This window comes from Populus trichocarpa, chromosome 1 (genome assembly GCF_000002775.5).
Source record: "Populus trichocarpa isolate Nisqually-1 chromosome 1, P.trichocarpa_v4.1, whole genome shotgun sequence".
NCBI classification, from domain to species: Eukaryota; Viridiplantae; Streptophyta; class Magnoliopsida; order Malpighiales; family Salicaceae; genus Populus; species Populus trichocarpa.
Window position 1 is genome coordinate 2,349,352 of NC_037285.2, and position 24,003 is coordinate 2,373,354.

The 24,003-nt window shown below is 33.7% G+C and overlaps 3 protein-coding genes across 5 annotated transcripts; 2 read left to right on the top strand and 1 right to left on the bottom strand.

The window, feature by feature from the left end:
- Positions 1-7,136: 7,136 nt before the first annotated feature.
- Positions 7,137-10,929, top strand: LOC7476835 (GPI mannosyltransferase 1). Of its 3 annotated transcripts, none has more exons than XM_006368582.3 (5): positions 7,137-7,575; positions 7,784-7,966; positions 8,784-9,325; positions 9,615-9,925; positions 10,565-10,929. In XM_006368582.3, exons 1-5 carry the CDS (start codon positions 7,305-7,307, stop codon positions 10,776-10,778), a joined length of 1,521 nt encoding a protein of 506 aa, XP_006368644.2. In that variant the 5' UTR covers positions 7,137-7,304; the 3' UTR covers positions 10,779-10,929. The 3 variants fall into 3 exon arrangements, with proteins under 3 accessions (XP_006368644.2, XP_052309377.1, XP_052309380.1); XM_052453417.1 differs by having other exon boundaries at positions 7,140-7,575; positions 10,558-10,720; XM_052453420.1 differs by having other exon boundaries at positions 7,437-7,575; positions 7,810-7,966.
- A 196-nt stretch (positions 10,930-11,125) lies between these two features.
- LOC7455805 (cytochrome b561 and DOMON domain-containing protein At5g47530) lies at positions 11,126-12,307 on the bottom strand. The gene has a single exon (XM_002297693.4). It carries the CDS (start codon positions 12,305-12,307, stop codon positions 11,126-11,128), a length of 1,182 nt encoding a protein of 393 aa, XP_002297729.2.
- A 287-nt stretch (positions 12,308-12,594) lies between these two features.
- LOC7455804 (THO complex subunit 1) lies at positions 12,595-23,170 on the top strand. The gene is made up of 21 exons (XM_002299152.4): positions 12,595-12,778; positions 13,110-13,193; positions 13,312-13,386; positions 13,491-13,584; positions 14,758-14,903; positions 15,044-15,115; positions 15,616-15,688; positions 15,776-15,841; positions 15,953-15,999; positions 16,585-16,653; positions 16,751-16,876; positions 16,969-17,034; positions 17,160-17,201; positions 18,771-18,887; positions 19,002-19,084; positions 19,781-19,847; positions 20,176-20,247; positions 20,372-20,422; positions 21,535-21,594; positions 21,679-21,828; positions 22,567-23,170. The coding sequence occupies exons 1-21, from the start codon at positions 12,776-12,778 to the stop codon at positions 22,828-22,830; spliced, it is 1,827 nt and encodes a 608-aa protein (XP_002299188.1). The 5' UTR covers positions 12,595-12,775; the 3' UTR covers positions 22,831-23,170.
- The last annotated feature ends 833 nt before the right edge of the window (positions 23,171-24,003 follow it).

Below are 24,003 nucleotides of genomic sequence, written 5' to 3' on the forward strand. Positions count from 1 at the left end.
TCTAACAAGGCTTTTTAACATACATACATGACATGGTGATATACATACATGGAGAACCAATGGGGACTTGACACGTTATGATAGTTAGGTTGTTTTACCGCCAAAATTTTCCCACCGTTACGAGATTCGCTTCGAGGTGAAGATTCGCCGTTACGGTAGGGTAACGGAGTTAATGGAAGATAGAGTTGCCTGTTAGGGTTTTTTTTTATTTTTGGGGAATTGTGAACGGCCCACCCGTGTGGCTTGTTGTTGGTGGGGCCATTTTAAGGCTTTTGTTTTTGTTATGCTTGTCGTTTTGTGCCAGTAGGTTAGTGAGATGGCACTGTGATCTCTCCTTCTGTTTTTTTTTTTTAATTGTTATTAACTGTTATTTTAAATATTAAAGCCTTTGTGGTTTTGTTTTTTTTTGGTAAAACCACCGAGGTTAAAATTGATATCAATGTATTTATTTATTTTTGGAGATAGAAATAAAAACCGAAATTGAATGGTTAAACATATAAAGATCATTAACATTAACATTAACGATTAACTATTCAAATTAACAATTAACATTAACAATTGAAAAAAAGACTACCAAATGAGAGGTTTTGACTTTTGACTATCCCTCCTCGAAGAACATTAACGATATTTTACAAGACATGGGGAAAATATTATAGATTTTTCCATACTACATGTTTTTTTTTTTGTATGTCTTTTTTTTTCTTTTTTTTTCCCACATTTTTTTTTTGTTTTTTCGCCTTTGGGCTTTACATGTTTTTTTTTCCAAGATTGTCTTCTTTTTTTCTTTTTTTTTTGTATTTTTTTTAAAATTATCTTTGTCAATTTTTTTTTAATATAAAACTGGTTGAAAATTTAGTTTTGTAGTTATTTTCTTTAAAACATTATGAATTACTATAATATTTTCCTACAAGGCTTTTTTTATGAATTTTTTTATGAATTTTTTTCTTTTAAAAAAAAAAATAGTCTCTGTCGATTTTGCTTCATAGTTTTTTTTTTAAAACACTGTGAATTGTTACAATGTTTCCTCACATAGTTTTTGTTTTGCTACAGTGTTTCCCCACATGTTTTTTTTCAAAATTACCTTTGTCGAATTTTTTTTTAATATTGAGTTGGTTGAGAATTCAGATTTCCCCACTCTCAAATGCATTGTGGATTACAACAGTAATCAACAATGCATTTCTCTTTTTTTTCACTCTTTTTTTCGTTTTTTTTTCCAAAATTATTTTTTTATTTTACTTTTTAAATATTTAGCTTGTTAAAAATTTTGCTTTGTAATTTTTTTCCTTTAAAATACTACGATTTTCTTCAAAATTATCTTATTTTATTTTATTTTTTAATATTGAGATGGTTAAAAATTACAGTTACAATATGTGAGGAAAGCACTGTAACTTTCCTTGCAAATTACTGTGGATTGCTACGGTGTTTTTTCCCACATGGTTTTTTTTCTATTTTGTTATGTTTTTCCCTAAAATTGTCTTTGTCAATTTTATTTTTTAAATATTAAGCTGGTTAAGAATTGAAATTACAAGCAAATACAAGTTTTTCCTCACAAAACACTATGGATTGATACAGTTTTTCCTCACATGGTTTTTTTTCAATTTCTTTTGTGTTTTTTTTTGTAATATTTTTTTCTAAAATTATCTTCGTCGATTTTATATTTTTTAATATTGAGTTGGTTAGAATTTAACTTTGTAATAAAGCTTAATCATGTGGGGAAAGCACTGTAGCTTTCCTCACAAAACATTGTGGATTGCTACAGTAATTCCCCACATGGTTTTTTTTTCTTACAATTTTTTTCAAATTATCTTTGTCAATTTTATTTTTTTAATATTGAGTTGTTTGAGAATTACAATTACAAGTCCTTATAAATAAGGTTAAATCATGTGGGAAAACACTATAACAATCCACAACTTCGTAGTTTTTTTCTTTAAAACACCGTGAATTGTTACACTGTTTCCTCACATGGTTTTTGTTTTGCTACAGTGTTTCCCCACATGTTTTTTCCAAAATTATCTTTGTCCAATTTTTTTTTAATAATGAGCTGGTTGAGAATTCAACTTTAACTTTCCCCGTATGTTTTTTTTTTTTCATTTTTTTTTTGCTTTTTTTTTCCAAAATTGTCTTCTTCTTCTTTTTTTCAATTTTTTGTGCTTTTTTTACAGAATTGTTTTTGGTGATTTTTTTTTTTTAATATGGAGCTGGTTGAAAATTTAGTTTTGTAGTTTTTTTTCTTTAAAATACTATGGATTGTTACGGTGTTTCCCCACATGGTTTTTTTTTTCATTTTTTCTTGATTTTTTTTGTTTTTTTTTCCAGAATTGTCTTTGTCGATTTTATTTTTTTCATATTGAGCTGGTTGAGAATTTAGCTTCGTAGTTTTTTCCCTTAAAACACTGTGGATTGCTATAGTGTTCCCCCACATGATTTTTTTTGTTATGATTTTTTTCAAAATTGTCTTTATCGATTTTATTATTTTTAATATTGAGCTGGTTGAGAATTACAACTGTAGATTCCTCATGAAACACTATAGATTGCTACAATGTTTCCCTGTATGGTTTTTTTTTCCTTTCGTTTTTTTTGTTATGATTTTTTTCAAAATTTTCTTTGTTCATTTTATTTTTTAAATATTAATCTGGTTAAGAATTTAGCTTTGTAGTTTTTTCATTTAAAACATTGTGGATTGCAATAATTTTTCTCTATATAAATTTTTTTTTATTTTTTTCATAAATCCATGACAACGCACAAATATGCCCCAATTTTTCCATTTTTTTTTGCTTTTTTTCCCAAAATTGTCTTCTTCTTTTTTTCAATTTTTTGTGTTTTTTTTTAGAATTGTTTTTGTTGATTTTATTTTTTTAATATGGAGCTGGTTGAAAATTTAGCTTTGTAGTTTTTTTTCTTTAAAATATTGTGAATTGTTACAGTGTTTCCCCACATGGTTTTTTTTTTGTTTTTTTTTCCAGAATTGTATTTGCTGATTTTATTTTTTTCATATTGAGCTGGTTGAGAATTTAACTTTGTAGTTTTTTCCTTTAAAACACCGTGGATTGTTACAGTGTTCCCCCGCATGATTTTTTTTGTTATGATTTTTTTCAAAATTGTCTTTATTGATTTTATTATTTTTAATATTGAGCTGGTTGAGAATTACAACTATAGATTTCCTCATGAAACACTATAGATTGCTACAGTGTTTTCCTGCATGGTTTTTTTTTTCCTTTCGTTTTTTTTTATGATTTTTTCAAAAAATTTCTTTGTTTATTTTATTTTTTAAATATTAATCTGGTTAAGAATTTAGCTTTGTAGTTTTTTTCTTAAAAACATTGTGGATTGCAACAGTTTTTCTCCACATATTTTTTTTTTATTTTTTCCACAAATCCATGATAACGCACAAATATGCCTCAAGCTCGCGACATCACGTGGGCATGGCATCTAGTTATCCATTGAAATGTTGTTCTTTTTTCATTCTTTTGGTGTTTTTTTTGTTGCTTTTTTAATTTAAATTTTATCCTTCTACATTATAATTTTTAGAACTGATTTTTATATTTCTTTTAATTTTTTTTATAAAATTATCTCAATTTCATAAGTCAGACTACATATATGACGGGTTAACACTCAAGTTATTTTTCCTTTTTCCTAGATGATTTTTTTTTCTCGGATCCATCATTCAATAATGGACTAATTGGAAATTAAGCTTGGTGATTTGTTTTGGTTTGCTTTCTATGAGTTTATCGCTGTCTTATGACATGGATCACAAGTTTAGCGAGATAACCCGAGTTGGCTCGCAATGTTATTGGATGATCCCGGTCTCATTACCCGGGTCGCAGGGTTGACAAGTTAATTCAAGTTGACTCGACTTATTTTTTTCCTTTTTTAATTGATTTTTTTTAATTTCATTATTTAATATTAGATTTATTTGAAATTATGCTTTGTAATTTGTTTTGACTTACTTTTTATAAAGTTATCATTGTCTTGTGATCCGACATGTGGATTGGAAGGTTAACCCGGATCAATCCAATATGTTGTCGTTTCAGTATTTATAAAAAAAATCACCTGAAAAAATTATTTTGAGTCAAATTACGTTTTTACTAATCATCATTGGCAGGCCTGCGCAGTTGGGCCTTTTTTTCTTCTACAAAAGCAGATGACATGTCGTCCCCTAATTTTTTTGAAAAAAAAATCAGACGACACATTGTCTAATTTGCCTATATTTTAACCATTGTGGTGGCTGGAAAATCAGAGTTTAAGTTTTTTTTACCCAAAAACCCATTTTTGAATCCTTTTTTTTATATATACCAAAAACACTTGTAAAACACTTTAGGAACCGTGGTAGACCTGTCAATGGCCTTAAAAAGCCAAAAAAAAACATTCCAAAATCAAAATCAATCCAAAACCATAAATCAACCGAGTTCATATCTATTTTTTTCATGATTTTTTAAGGTAAAAAAAATATAACACGAACTCTCCTCATCAAATAGAACAACTTGGCATAAATATCATTTGTTTTGGTGACCTAATTTGGTGTCAGCGATATATTTCTCTTTTTACCACTGAAATAAACGACCTCTCTCTCTCCTCTCTCAATTGTAGATTGAAAAAATGACAAAAATAAATTTTTGTACCAAAATTAATGTAACATCCCTATTATTTTATTTGCGACAATTTCTTAGTTAAATATGAAAATTTAAGGTTTTTTTTATCACTCTAACATTGTAAGTCATATGAGCAAACATTATAGAATGCTATTACTTAATTTAGCACCAAAAAAAATATTTTTGAAGTATGGCATTCATATTAATTACATGTAAAAAATTTGTTCTACAAGCAAAATGATTCATTCAACATTTTTTACATCATTCGTTCATCCCATAATACATATTAATCAACATAAACATACATAAAGTGTCTATCATTCAAACATGATCTACTCTATTATTGCGAGGGTTCTGAAAATAAAATTGACATCCCATTAATATAATCATCAAGAAATGCAATACATCATTTCACTACACCCATATGAGAATATTTCTTCTATGTATTTTATAATGAATCATTAATATTTTATATATTCATAATCATTAAATTAATGTTATTTTAGCCTTTTCACTCGGGTACTACATCCTTATTGGGGATGCTAGCTCATCCACCCAAATATCAGGCACTAGGCTCTCAACAAGGACGTTAACCCTTCCACCCAATTAGGGCACTAGTTCCTCATCAGGGACACTAACTCATCCGCCCAATTATTAGACACTATTCCCTCGACATAGACGTTAACCTTTCCACCCAAAATATCGAACACTAGTCCCTCAATAGGAACACTAGTTCATCAACCCAGCTAATGAGCATTGGTTCATCTGTTGACATCAGAATATAAAATGTAGAATTTCTAATTAAAATTAACACATGCTTTCAATTAATCTCTCTATGACAAGGTGTCATGCATCTATTTAGTGGCGGTGCTCGACTAGTAACTCTATGATGTTGTCTAGAGCCTCCAACCTCTCTTATAAAATAACAAAGGATTAATAGTAAATTCAAGGTGGAAACCACTATTCATCCCCCTTCTTCTTCTTTGATCTACCCTCTGTTCTTGCTTTTGAAGCCTTGAAAACTCTTAAATATCTCTACTAACTAGTGTAATTTACTCTAAGATGATTTCAATCACCCTAGCTTACACTTACACATGGGATTTTCCAAGAATCAGTGAAGAAAAGTGGAGAAGTTTCAAGAACGATCCCCCCCCCCACTTTTTCTTTTTAATCCCCGCCGGCCACCCATGAAGAATGGGGTTCTATATTGCAAATTTTCATTAATTGCACTTTAGTCCTTACTTACCATACATTAGTTTATCTAGTCCCCAAGCTTTCCTTCTTTCTTTTACTTTGGTACTATAATACTTCAATTTCTTCCAATCTCATCATTTTCTAATTAAATTGAATTCCTCCAATTTAAATTTAATTCATCATATTTTCCATACAACATTAATTTAATTAATCATTTTTTTGTTTGCAGTGCTAGACAGCTTATATAGAGGGCCAAAATATATTTTTAAAAACTTATGACATGTCATCCATGTTTTGCGCTCTTTTTTTTTGGGTCTATCTTTTCTCAATCCCATCCTTTCATGATAAATCAAAATCAATTGTTTTTAATTATAACTAAATCGTCAAAAAAAGAAGTTTAAGGATCAAATTAAAAAGATAAAATTTTTTGCACAGTCCATCCATAATAATGTACGAGAGGATAAACAGTGAAAAACTCCCATGTATTTTTATTTTTTTGTTTACACTGCTGGCAGCTTATATGAAGGGCTGTTTTGGGTCAATTTGCAATTTGGTTGTTGAAGAAATTTCCAGACACTCATTTGTGCCATTTTTTTATTCATTTACTATATTTATTTTGAAAAAAAATCTTATCAAACTTCAAAAATTCTGAAACTTTAACCTAAATTAAAAAAATATTTTAGAAGACTCCACACAAAATTTCAACTTAATTTGACGACCAAATTGAAAGTTACATGTTACAACGTAAAACTAGTTGGTTTGTGATTTTTCATCAAAAAATCAAATTTTCTTATTTTATTATTGCATAAATCATATCAATTATTTTACTCAATTCTAAAGATAATTTTCTTATCTTAAATGTATTTATTTTTTATTTTTACCATTTATTTTCTTTATAGACTTATTACCATTCCCTGGTAATGTTACCGATGTTTTTTAACCAGGGTTTACAATTAAATCTAAAAAATATTGAGGTATCAAAATTGTATAATTCACATTATTTTTGAAGTTTGAGGATAAAGATTATTTTTTCAAAACTTATAGCACGCTATTTATGTTTTGCGTTCATTTTATTTTGGTCCATCTTCTTTCAATTCCACCCTATCATAATAAATCAAAATTAATTGGTTTTTAATTATAATTAAATCGTAAAAAAAATTTTAAGAATCAAATTAAAAATAAAAAATATTTTTTAAAATTTATTCTTAACATTAATATATCAAAACAACATGAAAAAACAAAAAGAAATTTAAAGAAATTAATTAAAAAATTTCGATTTTTTTAAAATAATTTTAAAATATATAAACAAACATGCGCTTCCGTTGAGAATTGTGTTACTGTAGGGACACATGACATTTAGCGAGTCCTAAACACTAAACAGGCTTTCAAGATCCACACACCACCCAATGTTATAGACCTCTCCTGCTACCTTCAGTGACAGCGGACACCATTTCTTACCACTCAACTTCTATATTTTCCATCTGACCCTATAGATCATCTTTCTTGTCTTCTATTTCAGCAATGAAATGGCTAAAAATCCGTACCCTGCTTCTCCTCTCAGCCATTTTTCGTGTTATTCTAATTGTGTACGGAGAGTGGCAAGATACCCACATGGAAGTTAGGTACACAGATGTAGATTACCTTGTATTTTCTGATGCTGCTTCATTAATGGCTAATGGTGAATCTCCTTATAAAAGAACTACCTATAGATACTCACCTTTGCTTGCCTTTTTATTGACACCCAATTCTTTTATTCATCGTTCTTGGGGCAAATTCATCTTCTCTGCTGCAGGTAAAGTGAAAAAGTTTCAAACTTTGAATTGGTTTACCGTGGTTTTCTTGATTGGATTTTGGTTTCGAAAGCTGGGTTCGTTTTAATTAATAGTTTTATGCAAAAGATTCGAACTTTGAAATGATCTCGCGTGTTTTTCTAGCTTGGATTTTGGTTTTAAACGTTGGGTTCTTTTTAAATTATAGCTTTATGTTATTTGATTTTACAGATTTATTTGTGGGCTCATTTATTCAGTACATTTTGAAGAAACGTGAGGTCCCTGAGGATATGTGTTTGTATTCTGCAATGGTATGGCTGCTGAATCCATTTACCTTCACCATTGGAACCCGTGGGAACTGCGAGCCTATCGTGTGTGCCATGATTTTATGGATCATTATCTGTCTTATCAATGGTATATTTCTACTTCTTTCTATGTATTCTTGTTGAAAAATGGATAATGTATGGTTTCTCTTGGGATAGATGTAACCTGTTTATTGTATGTGTTTCTAGCTGATACTTCTAAGTGGGTTCAATTCAACTATCGTCTATCTATCAATCTGTTTCGTGAAATTGTGATTCAATTTGAGGTATGAAATGTGAGAGACAACTCCTTGTCGCCTACTTTTGATGGCTTGATTGTTCTAACTACTATTGGAGAGATTAGGGGCAATAGGTTACGAAAACTAAACAAAATGCCAAATAATAGTGATATGTGGTTTGGTTTGCTAGATTCTTTTTAGGGAGTGCTCTGCTCACTCTGAAGTGCTAACTTTTCCTTTTTCAACAGCTAACACGACGATTCTTTACCCAGCTCTTATTTTTTCAGAAGTGAAGGTTTTTTAAGATATAAATGCTTTAATGTACACATATAGATGCTAAAGAAAATGCCAATTGATAGTGATATGTTGTCTGTTTTGCTAGATTCTTTGTAGTGTTTTAGGGTGTGCTCTGCTCACTCTGAAGTGCTAACTTCTCATTTTTTGTCAACTGCTAACATGACCATTCTTTACCCAGCTTCCCCCCCCCCCCCCAGAGTCTTAAGATATAAATGCTTTAATGTTGGCATATAGAAAAATTAGATTGTTAGGCTCCTCTCCATTTCTTTTTTTCCTGCACATAAGGGAGGGGGAGGCAATGTTTCGTGATGTTTTCCGTGATTGGTATTTGCACGGTGCAAGCACATCTAGATATCCAATTCTCTTGATACCGTGCTATTTTCTGTTGTGCAGGTAATGTTGTCCAAGCTGCATTTTGGTATGGATTGGTTGTCCATTTCAGGATTTATCCCATAATCTATGCTCTTCCTATAGTTCTGGTTCTTGATCCGCATTCCTTCCAATCTGGTCAGAAGCCACGTCTTGTGAATTGGAAATCTAGTCAAGATAATGCGTCTCACGGTCGCAAAGAAGGATCTGAAGTATATGGTGTATGGACTGCATTGAAAACCATATTTACAAGAGGGAGAATTATGTTTGCAATGGTCTCGGGATCTGTTTTCATGCTATGTACTGGTCTTTTCTTCTATTTATACAGATGGGAGTTTTTAAATGAGGCGTTGCTGTACCATCTCACTCGTACAGATCCAAGACATAATTTTTCCATCTATTTCTATCACATATATCTCCATGTTGAACATGAATTTTCAGTAGTGGAGAAGCTCATCTCTTTTTTGCCCCAATTGATAGTGCAGCTGGTTCTTATTATTCGCTTTGCTCAAGACCTTCCGTTCTGCCTTTTCTTGCAGACAGTGGCTTTTGTGGCATTCAATAAGGTTCGTTTCAGTCACTTATTGCAACTTTACTGAACTTCCATTTGCTATGTTTATCATCCATTAAGTACCAGAACACATGATTTGCAAGCTTCGTTTCTTTTAATTGTTTGTCGAACAAGCTTTCCGTTTATTTATCTGTTTATCTTCATGGCCCTCTCTGTGGGGTAAATCAAGTTTCTGGTGACAACAACACTCATCAAATTTTCTTAGAATCATGTTTTTATTAGTATTTAAAGAAAAAAAATACGGTTCCATATTTGATTTAAGTCACATTTATGTTGGTTGACAGGTAATTACCGCACAGTACTTTGTATGGTTTTTTTGCTTGTTGCCTCTAATACTGCCATGGAGCAAAATGAAGCTGAAGTGGGAAGGCTTAAGTTGTGTACTTCTATGGATGGGAGCTCAGACCCATTGGTTGTTGTGGGGTTATTTACTTGAATTTAAGGGGAAAAATGTTTTCCTCCAGCTTTGGTTGGCAGGCTTAGTGTTTCTGGCTGCCAATTCTTTTCTTCTGATCATGTTCATCCGGCACCACAAATACTCTCCCGTATTCAAACAGTTTGCGCCAGCAACTTCAGGGAATAGAGATAAATCTGAGTGATTGAACCTATGATTAATCGACATTCTGGATCCTTTTAGATGCATCGATCTGATATTGCTTTCAGATGCTTGTATAGTTCCAAAGTAAGAGGAAAATTGACATCAATCTTGCCTTTTTAATGATGTTTCACTTGCTAGAATTTGACCGATACATATGACTCTAGCAAAGATCATCTGATGGAGTTAGTGTCTTTCTTACATTGTATGAGTGCTTGAGATGTTAATTGTTTTCATGGCAACGCCAAATAGTGCCAATGCAAATTAACGCTTACAAAATTTTGGAGAGATGATGATTTTGGGCGTATTCATTGTCTCAATTTTTTGTTCTTTGTATGTTGTGTGGGAAAACATTCTGTTTCCTTTTCTTTAGAAGTTTTATGCTATATATATATATATATATATCAATGTTCGATGGAACATGTTGACATGAAAATTTGCTCACCTTTGCTGAATTAAACTGGTAACGGTGTTAGATTAGAAACAAAACAATGGATGTAGAATAAATATTTTTAAGTATAAAAATTCGTTCAAAAATCATATATAAATTTATTTTATATTTACTTTTCTAACCAAATGTGTTTTATGGTTTTTTTTTTGTCTCTGGCGTAATTTTGGGGACATCCTTGAAGCAAACAGGATAAACAGTTTCGTTAGTACTGAGCTAAGTGGAACAAATTTTCAAATCAACAGCACAAGGAGAAAGTATGGATCAAGCATGACAAGAAAAAATTTGGAGAGAGACGTTGGGAGAAAAAGAGTTTTTATCCTGGTATCACACGGCCTTGTAAATTTTCAATTTGAACGAAGAACAAGTATTCTCGCTGGACTAGAGAACTGCATCACAATATGAGAAATTAGAGCACGGTTATTTTTGTATTTCAAATGATAAAGATCAGAAGATCACATTGATGAAGATGTTCTGCATAGAAGATCAGGAAATTGATGAAGATGTTCTGCATAGAAGATCAGGACAGCATGGGATAGCAGAGTTGGAAAAAACATATAGTGATTCCAAGCTTAATAGAATCAGTATAAAGGGATTCAATTATTATTAATAATTATTCAATATAAAAATGAGCTGTACATCAAATATTTTCCATCAAAACCTCCTCCACCTGTGGTGCACCTTGACCAGCTGCAGACAAGTTTCTCTTTCAATTAATCGCAAGTCCCAATGCAGCATTGCGCATCCCAAATCTAAACCTCCATTGCAGCTACTGCAACGACAGTGGATGTGTTTTTGTCCACCGTATCCGACATAGAACGCTTAGCTACTGGCATGCACCACCTTGTGCATATTTCCAAAAGTAGCGTGGCCAATAGCAAAGTTAGTATTACACCACTGTAGGCCAGCCTCCAAAATTTTGCAGCGTGCAATATGTCAAATCCTTTGTATATGTTGAATATGCCTAGGATAAGTGTTGAGCAACCCGCAAGCAAGTGAAACCAGTTGAAGAAGGGGCGATACTTGCTGTCTTTGTCAGGTCTGACCAGACCACCAAACACCTGTGCTGTTGCAAGGCAGAAGAGGACAATGCCGATGATTTTGTGAGAGCTATGTTCAATTCCATGAGACCTTGCGCCAAGAAATATCCCACTCCCAAATCCAGCTAGACCACCAAGAATATAGGCCAGCAGTTGACAACTAACATGCAAGTAGAACCATAAAGGGTCTGCAGATTCGAACCTTTTCAAGTATCTTGCAATGACGGCCCCTATAGGCATTAGAATACCCCAGCTTACTGTGTTCAATATTCCATGGATATTTCTCAGTGTGCTTGAAGAACTTCTTGTCGTTGTAATCCTTCCGGAAAGGAAGTCCAAACTCCCCATGGATTTAACATTGGGACTAGATGGAGCAACACTATGCATCATTGGAGTGTTTTCAGACATTGGACCTACTTGCCAGAGATGATTGACTGTACTGATGTTTCCATGGAGCTCTAAACTTGCATAGATTATCATCTCATTGTTCTGATTAGTAGCAGACAAGTCCAAGACAGGAAAGCTAAGATTTCCTTGTTCCAATCGCGTTCCATAACTTGTTATCGGCGAAGTATAAACTGCAAGTCCTCCATCCGTTCTCGGAAAAGAAACGATCGCTTGCGAACCAACCATCCCTCCTGAAGTTGGATTGATAGCCCAAGCAATCCATCTGCGATCAGTCACACCAGTATGCCTGAAGGCAACATCAACTCTGTTGGATGATGGATGGTAGTTCCAGTGAAGAGAGGAACTCAAAACAGGCAAATCGCTGCAAGAAGAGAACTGTTTGTTGTTCGAAAATTTGAAGGTTGCGCATGGTTGTTGCTGTGCTATGCATGACAGCATACAAAAAGCAAGAAAGATGGCCATCGGAAAAATCACATAACGAGCCATGTTTGTGCAGCAAAAGGGCTTGGGAGAAGAGAGATCGCTGATGACCAGAGACTACAGAACACGGCAAAGGAATCGATGGATGTTTTTGGATTGAGAATTGTAAGGCTGGCTGAGTGAATATATATAGGGATCTTGGCTTCCGTTTGTGACTCGGAAAATATAAAAATCCTAATGTAAGAGGGAAAACAACAATACGGGCCAGTCTTCTATGACATTTACAAGACCAAGCCCAATACCAAGACCAAGAAAAAGCCCAGTACAAAGACAAAGCCCAAGACAAACGAGCTGGCCTGTCTTTGTACGGAGTCAAGAGTTCGATCTGCTTTCTTCTTGGGCTGCTGCTCCCTTGACACAGCTGCTTCCCTCTCTTTCCTTCAACTGCACTCACCGCACCAAAATCACTTGCCAGTACTAAAGTACAGTGCGGTTCGTGATTTTTAGGCTTTCAGTGTAGTTAAACTCTTCAACATGGTAACGATTTCTTCTTCTTTTTCCTGTCATTAAATCTGTGCATTTTTAATTTCTTTTTGGTGTAGTTTTTGACATTTTTGTTAGGGTTTCAGTTTCATATTTTTTTGAAATTTAATCAACTTTTGATCTCAATTTAAATGGTCAAATAGAGAATAATCGGTAACCTAATTGTGATTTTAGTCGTTAATTTTAGTTACAGGTTTTACAAAATTTCAAAATTTTGAGGACTTTACTCACTCTTGTTGATTTTTAATAAATATTATACTGTCGTTTCCTTTTTGTTTTCTATTTGAATGATGGTTTATGGTGGTTTTATTTTTATGCTTCTTAGGAAGAATTCAGGAGGGCTATATTGCAGCCTGGGCCAGTTGAAACTTTTGCTCTTAAGACTGTTCAAGAATTTATTAAACCTCAGGTGATTTATCAATCTTTTTATTTATTTCAATATGGATAGACTAATAAATTTGGAATCTTTTTGTTTTTGGTTTTGACGCGTGAATGCGTATTAATTCTTAATTGAATGATGATTTTAGAAGCAAACTAAATTGGTGCAAGATGAGAATCAATTGTTGGAGAATATGCTGCGGACGTTGCTTCAGGAGCTTGTAGTATGTTCTTTTATATACAGATATAGGCATAATTGTGATTTTCTTTTCTTGTTGCTTGTTTCTGTTTGTTGAGCTGAGAGATTTTGCCTTTGTTTTTGCTGCAGTCTTCTGCTGCACAGTCGGGGGAGGAAATTATGTTGTCTGGGAAGTCAATTGATGATGAAGAAAACTCTCAGGGTCAAATTCCTCGTTTACTAGGTACATGTCAAGCTAATTGTTATTTAGTCCCTCTATGTGTGAGTGTGCACGGGCATGCCCGAGATTCTGAATTATGTTGTTCTTAATTTGGTAAAGTATTTTACAAGGATCAAAGTCGTGGAAGATGGATATTAATAAAAAGTATGTGATTTCATTGCCTTTTTGGTCTCACTTTTTTCAGTAGTAGGAAATCTTTTTGAGCTGGGAGGATTGAGCATTCCCCTTTGGATGCAGAATATTACATAAATACCTGAAAATTGGTTTTGTGAGAGCTTTCTTATTGTGTTGGCTTGCTCTGGTTTAGTTGATTGAGAGAATTCATGCAAAATAGAATTGCTTAGTTCCGCAAGAGGTTTTTTTCTCTTATCAGTTTTTTCCCTCTTAGACTTGTAAGAAATTGTGGAATTCGCTGTACTTTATTCAGGAATGGGTCTAAGGCAAAAATTGATCTATGTCCAGCTGACTTACAAATTTGGTGTTTCATTTTGGATTGTCTTTGAACAGCCAAACCAAACAAGAGTAGTCACATAGCTGAACACATATCTACACAGTATACAAATGTATGAAGCTGTCGGAGTGCTGGTTGATATAAATTTTTGTCTTTTCTTTATAGAAATTTAATGATTTTAAAATGTAATTTGGTAAACAAAACTTGTACAAAATTGCTCCCACACTAGGTTTTGATGATGGAGCGTGAAAGAGTTTTGCAAATCCTTAAAACTGTCATCTTTGTGACGTTCAGATCAACTTTGAGTTAATTTGACTTGTCTCATTCAGTTCTCTAACTATTGCTTGGATTGTGAAAGGATTGATGCAAGAGCTATAGACTCCTGAAGTGCAAATGTTTTAGAAACTCCCTCTTTAGCAAACTATTCTTTTTCCGGGACGAGACTCCTAGAAGTTGTCTGAATTTGTAAATGATTTCTGTAGTGAGTGACCAAGTATCCTACCTGGTGATGGCTTAGTCTTTTTATTTATAATTGTATATTTTAATCAATCTGAAGGACTTCTTTTGGTGGACTTGAATAGAGCTTGAACCAATGATGTAGATGTTTCATTACTTTTTATTGGGTCTCTGATTCTTGTGGCAGCACCAAGTTGTTTATCTTTTGCACATATCTTATTATCTCATTATTACATTTCAAAGTTCAAACTTCTTTTTGGTGCTGCCAGATGCTGTTCTATATCTATGTGAGAGAGAACATATTGAGGGTGGTATGATATTCCAGTTGTTGGAAGATTTGACCGAAATGTCTACAATGAGAAATTGCAAGGATATTTTTGGTTACATAGAGAGTAAGCAAGATATACTTGGAAAGGTATATGCTTTCAAATTGTTCCAAATTTTTGTTTATCTTCTTATCCATGCCATGATATTGACTAGACTCTCCAACACCAGTCCCGCATATTCTATCACGACTAACAGTTGTGTTTGTTTTGATGGTCGCTTTGCATATAGCAAGAACTTTTTGCTCGTGGAAAACTTGTAATGTTGAGAACATGCAATCAACTTCTCCGTCGCCTTTCAAAGGTAGTTTGGTCCATCAATATATATAATGCATACATAAGCCTAATTCTTGCACGCAAACTTATACCAACAAAAGAATTTGTATTGGTTTGGCCTGATCACGTTAGAGAGTAAAAGCTGTTTATTATGAATCTTGGATGAAGATTTACAACTGTTCTCTTTATTTCACTTAAAAGAATGTGTCCAACAGTGATTTTCAGGTAACGTTAATTGTGGATTTAGCTCTTTATTCAGTTCTTTATTCTTGGTGGGGTTAAGTTATTTTAGATGATCTTTGTAGGTTGGAATTTCATAATGAAGCAAACAGAAGAATGCTCATCCATAGCAATTTGAACAACAAAGTCAGATTTGCCTTTGTCTGAATTAAAATAATACAATTATAAATTCTTCTTTTAATTGTTTTCCCTTCTCCCTTTTTTTTTTTTTTCGGTTAAAGGAAAATTTGATAGGGGCTACTACCTACTGTCTCCTTAATGTTTGATTCTAACATATTAACTTTACAGGCAAATGATGTCGTGTTTTGTGGACGAATTCTTATGTTTCTGGCACACTTTTTTCCACTATCTGAGCGCTCAGGTATGTATTTATTTTCAGCTCTTGTATTTTGATAGAGATTGCTTTCGTTGGATTAATATGTTACTTTGGTTTGCTTAATGGCTGCAGCTGTAAACATTAAAGGAGTTTTCAACACATCAAATGAGACTAAATATGAGAAAGAGCCACCAGCTGGTACATCTTAGCTACAGAAAACTTCAGTGAACTTTGTATTGACTTGTGCTGTCCGTTACCTCTAACTTTATTGTGGGATTGTATGTGCTACTCTTTGGCCCTTTTTTGCAGCCATTTCTCTTGACTTCAACTTCTATAAAACCTTGTGGAGTTTACAGGTAGACCTTTCCTCTACAATCATTGTTAGTTTAGAAAAGGATTGCATTCTCTTTTACCAAAACACATGCTTAACATATTCTGTCAAAACTCTATTACAAAATCTGGGGGTATTTATGTGAGAAACTACTTATCCATGATAATTGATTCAAAGAGGAAACACAATCATGCATTTAGCTCCTTCTTATGGGGAAAAGAAATAAAATATGCAAGGAAAACAGAAAATTTTAAATTATTTTAATTTGACCTTTTATTCTGTATATCTTAGTTTTTCTTATAAATCTTGTCTATTTAAGAATTTTCTTATGTAGGAATCTTAATACTATTAGAGATTTGTGGTTTATTGAGGAAATTAGAAAATTAATTAAGAGTTCTCTACTATGTTCGGTTTGCTTTTCTTATTTGACTTTCCTTTTTTTCTCTTGCTTAGAACTATTAGGATTTTGGTGCCCCTAAAAGGATGACCTATTTTATTTTATCATTAGGAGTTTGATAGCTGTATTCCTTTCTCTCTAAGTGATGTTTTCTTCTGTTTCACTGCTACTTGATCTAATTACTCTGATGAATTTGTCTGCTTGTATTTTCAGGAGTACTTCTGTGACCCTTCCCTTACTCTTTCTCCTATCAAGTGGCAAAAGTTCTCATCGAGTTTGATGGTGACTTTTATCTTTCAATGAGTTTTATGTTTTGCCTTTTATTATACCAAATTTATTACCTTTACAATGAAGATTTTTTAATTTTTGAGATATATAGGTTGTCTTGAATACCTTCGAAGCTCAGCCTTTGAGTGAGGAAGAAGGAGATGCTAACAATTTGGAGGAAGAGGCAGCAGCATTTAACATAAAGTATCTCACAAGCAGTAAACTGATGGGTTTAGAGGTGACTGGTGTTGGAAACCGCTGCTGAACAATTTATAAAGAACATCCTGATCTAATGTTTAGCTTATCACTTTTTTTTATTTAATTTTCCAGTTAAAAGATCCTAGTTTTCGCCGCCATGTTCTTGTGCAGTGTCTCATACTGTTTGACTACCTTAAGGTAATTACTGCTGGATTATCTAATTAAAGCCCTTTGTGTGCTTCTCATTTCTTTATTTAATCTGTTGTCTTCTTTTTCTACACTTGTATTCTTCACTAATTGATGAACTCTTTTTTTTTTTGCAGGCTCCTGGAAAGAATGACAAAGATTTAACATCTGAAAGCATGGTTAGTGCTGTTTCATTATTGATTTTGTAAGTTATACAACAATATGCAAATTATTTGCACACATGCACATGAATTGGATGTTTGTGTGCTCACGCATGCAAGATTGATTCATGCTTGTGTTTTGCCCACTATTTATTTTCATCATTGAAGTTCTGATATATGCACTTGTTTGAATATTAGGTTTCCAGAACATTCTGAAAGCATGAGTTTGATGCTGTTGCATTTCATCAAATTCTCTTGAGATTTCTAGCATCAACGTCCCAAAAAAGTTGAAACATTGAGGGCTTCATGCATGTGTTACTCTTCTCATAGCATATGTTTGAACTGTTTGGCAAGGATGAAATTCTGGAAAGTATCCATTTTTTCTTTATCTTTGCTTTTGTGAAGTTATTAAAGCTTACATGTGGCAGATTCTAGATGTGTAAAGGCATTGCATTGTGCATGTACTTGATAAAATGGGTAATTAGGGAGACTTAGGTGAAATATGAATGTTTTTCTCTATCCATTGCTCCCTTTTTAGGAACCTTTTTTAAGGGAAACAAAAACATATTACCAGCATTAAATTCCTGCTTGTATATTTCTTTACAGACAATATGCACTTTGAAATCCACATTGCTTTGATAATTCAAAACCAAACGAAGAGAATGAGTAGTGCAACCATAACAACAATCTGAGTAACTCTTGATTACACATCAAGGATGATAATGAGAATGTGAAATGACAATCTTACCATGATAGTTAAATAGCATAATTAACATAACTAATCAAGCTGAGCATTTACATTCTACTAATCACAATAAAAGCAAGAATGCTTCCATGGCGAGGTAACAGGTGGTTTGCAAGCAAACTTCTCCATGCACTTCATGTTTGTAAGAACAAAATTGAGAGTGACATTACCTTCGCATGGCATATAAAGAGAGGAGCGTGTCTCATTCTCAATTATGATTAATAATTTAAAGAAAGAGAGAGAAAGAAGAGAGGGGACTCCAAATTTGTTATATAAAAGTGCACAAGCTGTGCTTGAAGAAAACTCCTAAGGTAAGAGTAGCAATAAAATATATGAAATAAGAGAATGGCTTGGCACATCTTGAGAAAACTTGGGTCGATGCCTTCAATTGAAACAGATTGGTGACACAAGCTTTGAGGCAGAGACCTGCTCGATTTCAACTTTATGTGCTTGCAATATAGGCATGTTCCTGCCACATGCATTCTCTTGCATTAAGAATGCCCGGTTCTCCTCACAAACCTCTTGCTGATTCTTTCTGCTCTTTACTCGTACATAATTGGTGCACAACACTACCGCACCATGTGCTCCGAAGAACCTGCATTGTTCTGCAGTCTGTATATAAGATCATCGTGCTTTCTGTCCCTCTTCTCCTTGTGCTCTTCCCTTTGAGAGAAAAGGAACTGCTTCATCAAGAACTCCACCCTCCTTGTACAATGTTATATCATTTGTATTCTTGTCTACTTGACTAGAATTATGTATTATTTTTTACTTGTGAATAATGCATATATGGGATGGATAGAATGACATGATTGTTATGACTGTCTTCGTTCTGCTTGTTCCAGAAAGAAGAAATAAGATCTCGTGAGGAGCATGTTAAAAAATTACTTGAAATGACTCCACCTAAAGGGAAAGATTTTCTTCACATGGTTGAGCATATACTAGAACGTGAAAAGAATTGGGTAAGAATATGCTTATTATGTCTCTCTCCCTTTATAGATATCAGATATGCATATCTGTAGCTTATGTTGTGAGATGACCTTTGTTTAGAATAATAACAGTTTTCATTCTTTTAGTTGTGGTGGAAACGTGATGGTTGCCCTCCATTTGAAAAACAGCCAATAGAGAATAAAACAGTCCAAGATGGAGGTAAAAAACGGTATGCAAGTTGGCTGCTTCATTTTTCCTTTCATGCTTGACACTTATACTTTTAGGAATGTGCTCTAAGAAGGATGCTGAAGACAATAGGATAGCAAGCCACTTGATTAGCATTCTGCTGCCCTTCAGAATATTCAAGTGGTTATGCATGGGCTATTTTTTATTGGATACATATAATTGGTTATAAAGCCGCATCTGCATAATGAAATAATTAGCTAAAGCTTATAACTTTGAAAACTAAACAGCTAATATGAATTCACAAGCTCTGATATGTGGTTCAATATGAAAGTCATTTTGCAGTGGTCTACATTGAAATTTTTTATGGTTGATAAAGTTGTAAACACCTCTAATCCTACTTATTTACACCTAGCTTTCTTTTGCGGATTACAATGTTTTTTTTTTAAAGAAAAAACAGTGGAAATGTAGTTTTATAATTGCCTACTCATAATCTCAACCAGAAGTTTGTCTTTTGACCAAGAAAATGAGGGGAAATGTGTGCACAGTGAAACACATTGAGCCCTGCAATGGCATCAATTACATTGATGGCCCTCCAACTCATTATTTGAAAATCAAATTTAGGACTCCTGTAATTTTTTTCCCCATTGTATACTTCTTCACCCCTGATGGTTATTTTACATTTCTGTTCAAAGTTTTCATCTATTATTCTGAAACATGTGTGCTCTTCTTAATCCCCCAGTAGGCCAAGGTGGAGGCTAGGAAATAAAGAACTCTCTCAATTGTGGAAGTGGGCAGATCAGAATCCGGTTGGTCTTATTCACTGATTGAGTTGATGTTTACAATATGCAAATGATTTGTCATATGACCGTCTCCTTGTCCTGTCATGTTTCATTCAACAGCAAAACTCATTGCATTGTGTTCTCGGTATATTGCATTACTGAATTTTTTAATTTATGGCATGATAAATTATATGGATATTTGTGGTCAAAATGCCAAAAAAGCTCATAATGGTGTGATTGCCCAAATAATTTATAGTTTTCTTTCCTGTTCTTTTGTGATGTTATTTGATATTGTGCTTGTTCAATACTTCTAGATCATCAACTTAATACAGGTTCTTTTTTTTAACTTCTCCAGAATGCATTGACTGATCCTCAACGTGTTCGTACTCCTATTATCACAGATTACTGGAAACCATTGGCAGAAGATGTAAGCACCCTAATAGGCCTTTCCAAGTTAAATTAATAACCTGATATTTATTTTTACTTTTCTTTTATACAGATTTTGACATGTCAGCTATCTGAATAAGTTTGTTTATTTACTGAATTTATAGATGGATCCATCAGCTGGAATAGATGCTGAATATCACCACAAGAATAACCGGGTATGTTTTAGCTCATAAAATTGATGTTAGAACATCATTTTTTTTTCTTTGGATAAAACAGAACTTTTTATTCCATATTTATGGTGGTACTGAGTCGTTTTACTTTTTCTATCATTGTGGTTAGCTACAAGTAATAATATTAAATGTTACTATCTGATATCACTTGTAACGTGGTAATTAATTTTGGAATATATTGTTCTTGGGGCTGAAAAAATAAATTTCTTGAAGATTAAGGGAATCGGTGTAGAAGTTTGATATGGAAACGATTGAAAAGTAAACTATTCTATAAATTCTGGGGAGCATGAAAGACAATATAAATTGCATAATGGGATATAAATAAGGGTGTTAGGATGTTAAAGGGATGTTCTTTGAGGAATACTGACCACCTAAACTAGAAGACAATAATGGGTAGCTAGAGAGGTCTATCATGGATTGAAAAATGAAAAGAGGGAGGGAGGGATAAAAGATTTGCGGTATTTTGACTTGAACCTTATTTGATTATGGTCAGTTAATTCATATCTTGGAGGGACATTTGCCTGTGCTGCTAAAGGATCCAAGGAGTGGTATCATGATTGGTGTCTTGCCTGTTGCGCCTGACAATTAGGAAACTCATGGTCTTGTGACTAACACATCTTTTTAGTTTCCCCTTAAAAGTGAATACATGGACTCGAGTATAAATGCTCCAGTAATTTAGTGAAGAGCTGTTTTGTTGGTATCAATCATCCAGCTTAATAAAAGTAAATACATGTGCATGGAATCTGTATAAACATTGGATCATCCACATCTGCTCTGAGCTTTATGGTCAATTGAGTTGCATGTGGCTCCAAGGTTAGTCATGTTAATAAATCATATGATATCTATTTTTTGAGATATGGACGGGAATGATGGGATAAAGTCATGGATGACCCAAAATTCTTATACTTGCCCAAGTTGTGATGTGTTGAATTTTATGTCAAAGTAGGAACTTAGTGTGATCTGCTAGCAATAAGCACGCACTTCACTGCTCATTTTAGCTCCTCTTAAAGGTAAACTGTGTTGCTGCAAGTTGAATTGTTGTGACGAGTAGTGTGGATTACTGGCCGCAAAAATTATAATTACTTCTGTTTTCCCAGGTTTATTGCTGGAAAGGTCTTCGTTTCTCTGCTCGGCAGGATTTGGATGGTTTCTCTCGAGTATGATCGCAACCAATGTTTCTAATGTATTTTTTTTTTCATAAAATCTATTGGCTAACAGAATCTATGTGAATTTTGTTGCAGTTTACTGACCATGGTATTGAAGGAGTTGTTCCTTTAGAACTCTTGCCACCAGATGTCCGGTCCAAATACCAAGCTAAACCTAATGACAGGTCTAAACGTGCCAAAAAGGATGAGCCAAAGGGTGCTTTACATCAAGTGGAAGATAATCAGGTATCTGTCTTTAACATAAGCTCCCTAGTTCCATATGGAAATGTGAATTTGTAACAATTTATTTGAACTAGTTTATCTTAATATAAATAAAAGGTTTTTTTTGGCTTGCAATCATTTGAGAGAATTGATTTGAGTTGTTGGGGTTCCAAATAGATTGTTTTAACTGCTTGAAGCTTGAGTGTCTGTCTGTCTAAAAAATTGCAGCTTCCTAATGAAATTATAGATTCCTATTTATAACCTGCAATAGGCTGACTTTTTGGAAACCGGACCCACTCAATATTTTTCATCTGATAAAACTAAATTATTTCATAAATTATACATGGGCATCAAACATGTGATGATTGACAGAGATGGGTTGACTGTTCTAGTTTTCAGCACGTTGCTTACTGCCACAATAGGGTGTCTCATGTTGCAAGGGAATCTTATTAATCAGATTCTGGCACTTGGCCTACTCTTTGATGACATGAGATGAGGTTTTTGGAACAAACTAGGACTGTAGAAAGCTCAAATAATACAGAGAATTACAGGCAGTCTCAAACATCGATTTTTACTGCACTTTGCAGTTTAAAAGTTCACGAGTGAAATCTGAGATGTTCAGAATGTAAAAGATGGCTACCAGTAAATCTCAACTCGTGAGATGTGGTAAATTAGAGGATGCTAGGGGCTTTATGTATTGGTAATCTCTACAAATGTGTTAGGACACTGTTTTCTGGTCTTTAAGCAAGTGTCTTTTGCTAGATATCAACACCTGCAAGCGAGATTGACGGTGAAGGAATTAGAATTGATCTTGAAGCCTCTGCTGCACCAATGGACACTGATGTCACAGCCACAACTGGCAGTATTTCACAAAGCGGCACTCCAACACCAGATGAACATCAAAAGCAAGGCTCCGACACGGATGGTGGTCAAGAGGCAGGCCAGTTAGAAGCAGACGCTGAAGCAGAGGCAGGGATGATAGATGGAGAGACAGATGCAGAGGTAGATTTAGAAGCAGTTGGCTGATCATGGAGCGGCTTTTCACTCCCGCAATACTGGGTGTGCAAGTTGCTTTTGCAAAAGAAAGTACCAATAGACTCTGATCTAAATACAGTGGGCATTGTATTTACGTTGAATCATTACACTTAGCAGTAGTTCAGACCCCTTTTGCCCCATCAGTTTTGTTTAGTCTGATTAGTTCAGCTGCAACAATTCTCTTTTATTCTTACCAAGCTTTCTTTCCTTTACAAAAAGAAAAGGGAAATAGCCAAATTAGAAATTCAAATGTGGCATCCAAAATGCTATTGGTCCCGTCCTTCGATTTTCCCGAGTGAATTCATCAAATAAAAATTGAATTTTTAATGCCTGTAGAGGTATTATTTGCTAGGGGAACTTCTCTTAAGCGATTTAACACTAAAAATAGGGTATCTGGACATGAACTGGGATCCTGCTGTCTGTTTGATCTCTGCATCCATCAGGTACCAAATATTGCTCTTCGTTTCAGTACTACATATTTAAAGTTGCTAGTCGAGTCTTTAAGGATTATTCTGTATTACTCTCTAATACATGGAAGGGTTTGAAACTAGATAATGAGACTCAAACTGTGTTTGTTTGATTATTAATTAAATAATTATCTAAATTTAAAAAATTAAATTGTTAGGGAAAGCTCCAAGAATGATTTACGTTAGTCTAATAACATAAATACAACATCTAAAACTTCATTCCTCTTATACTACTTAGAAGCTCCCAAGTCTAATAAGAACTTGTTTTGCACATGTTTGTGCTGCTCAAATCCAGTTTTCCCATCCTCCAATCTATTCAACAACTATAGAAAAAAGATGATTCTTGTGGGGTTTTAATTGGACCTCATCAAGCATGTAGACCAATTACAAGAAATCAAGAAAATTATCTATCCTACTTTAAAGCTATCTTTTTTAGTCCAAGCTTTATTTCCATGAAAGATGTTTTGTTTGGAGATTGCCTAAGGGTTCTAAATGCCAAGGCAGGATTCTGAAATTAACTTTGTTGATTCTTTGAATAATAGTAAGTGAAGGATTTGAACTCAAAACCGCTCTTCCTTTCCTTTATGGAGAGTACAATTTTGAGTATAGTTCATTGTTTTATATGCTTTGAAATCATGCAATGTTTTCTTCCTCTCTCTCTCTCCCTCTCTGATTTTTCTTTAATATTGATCCCCAG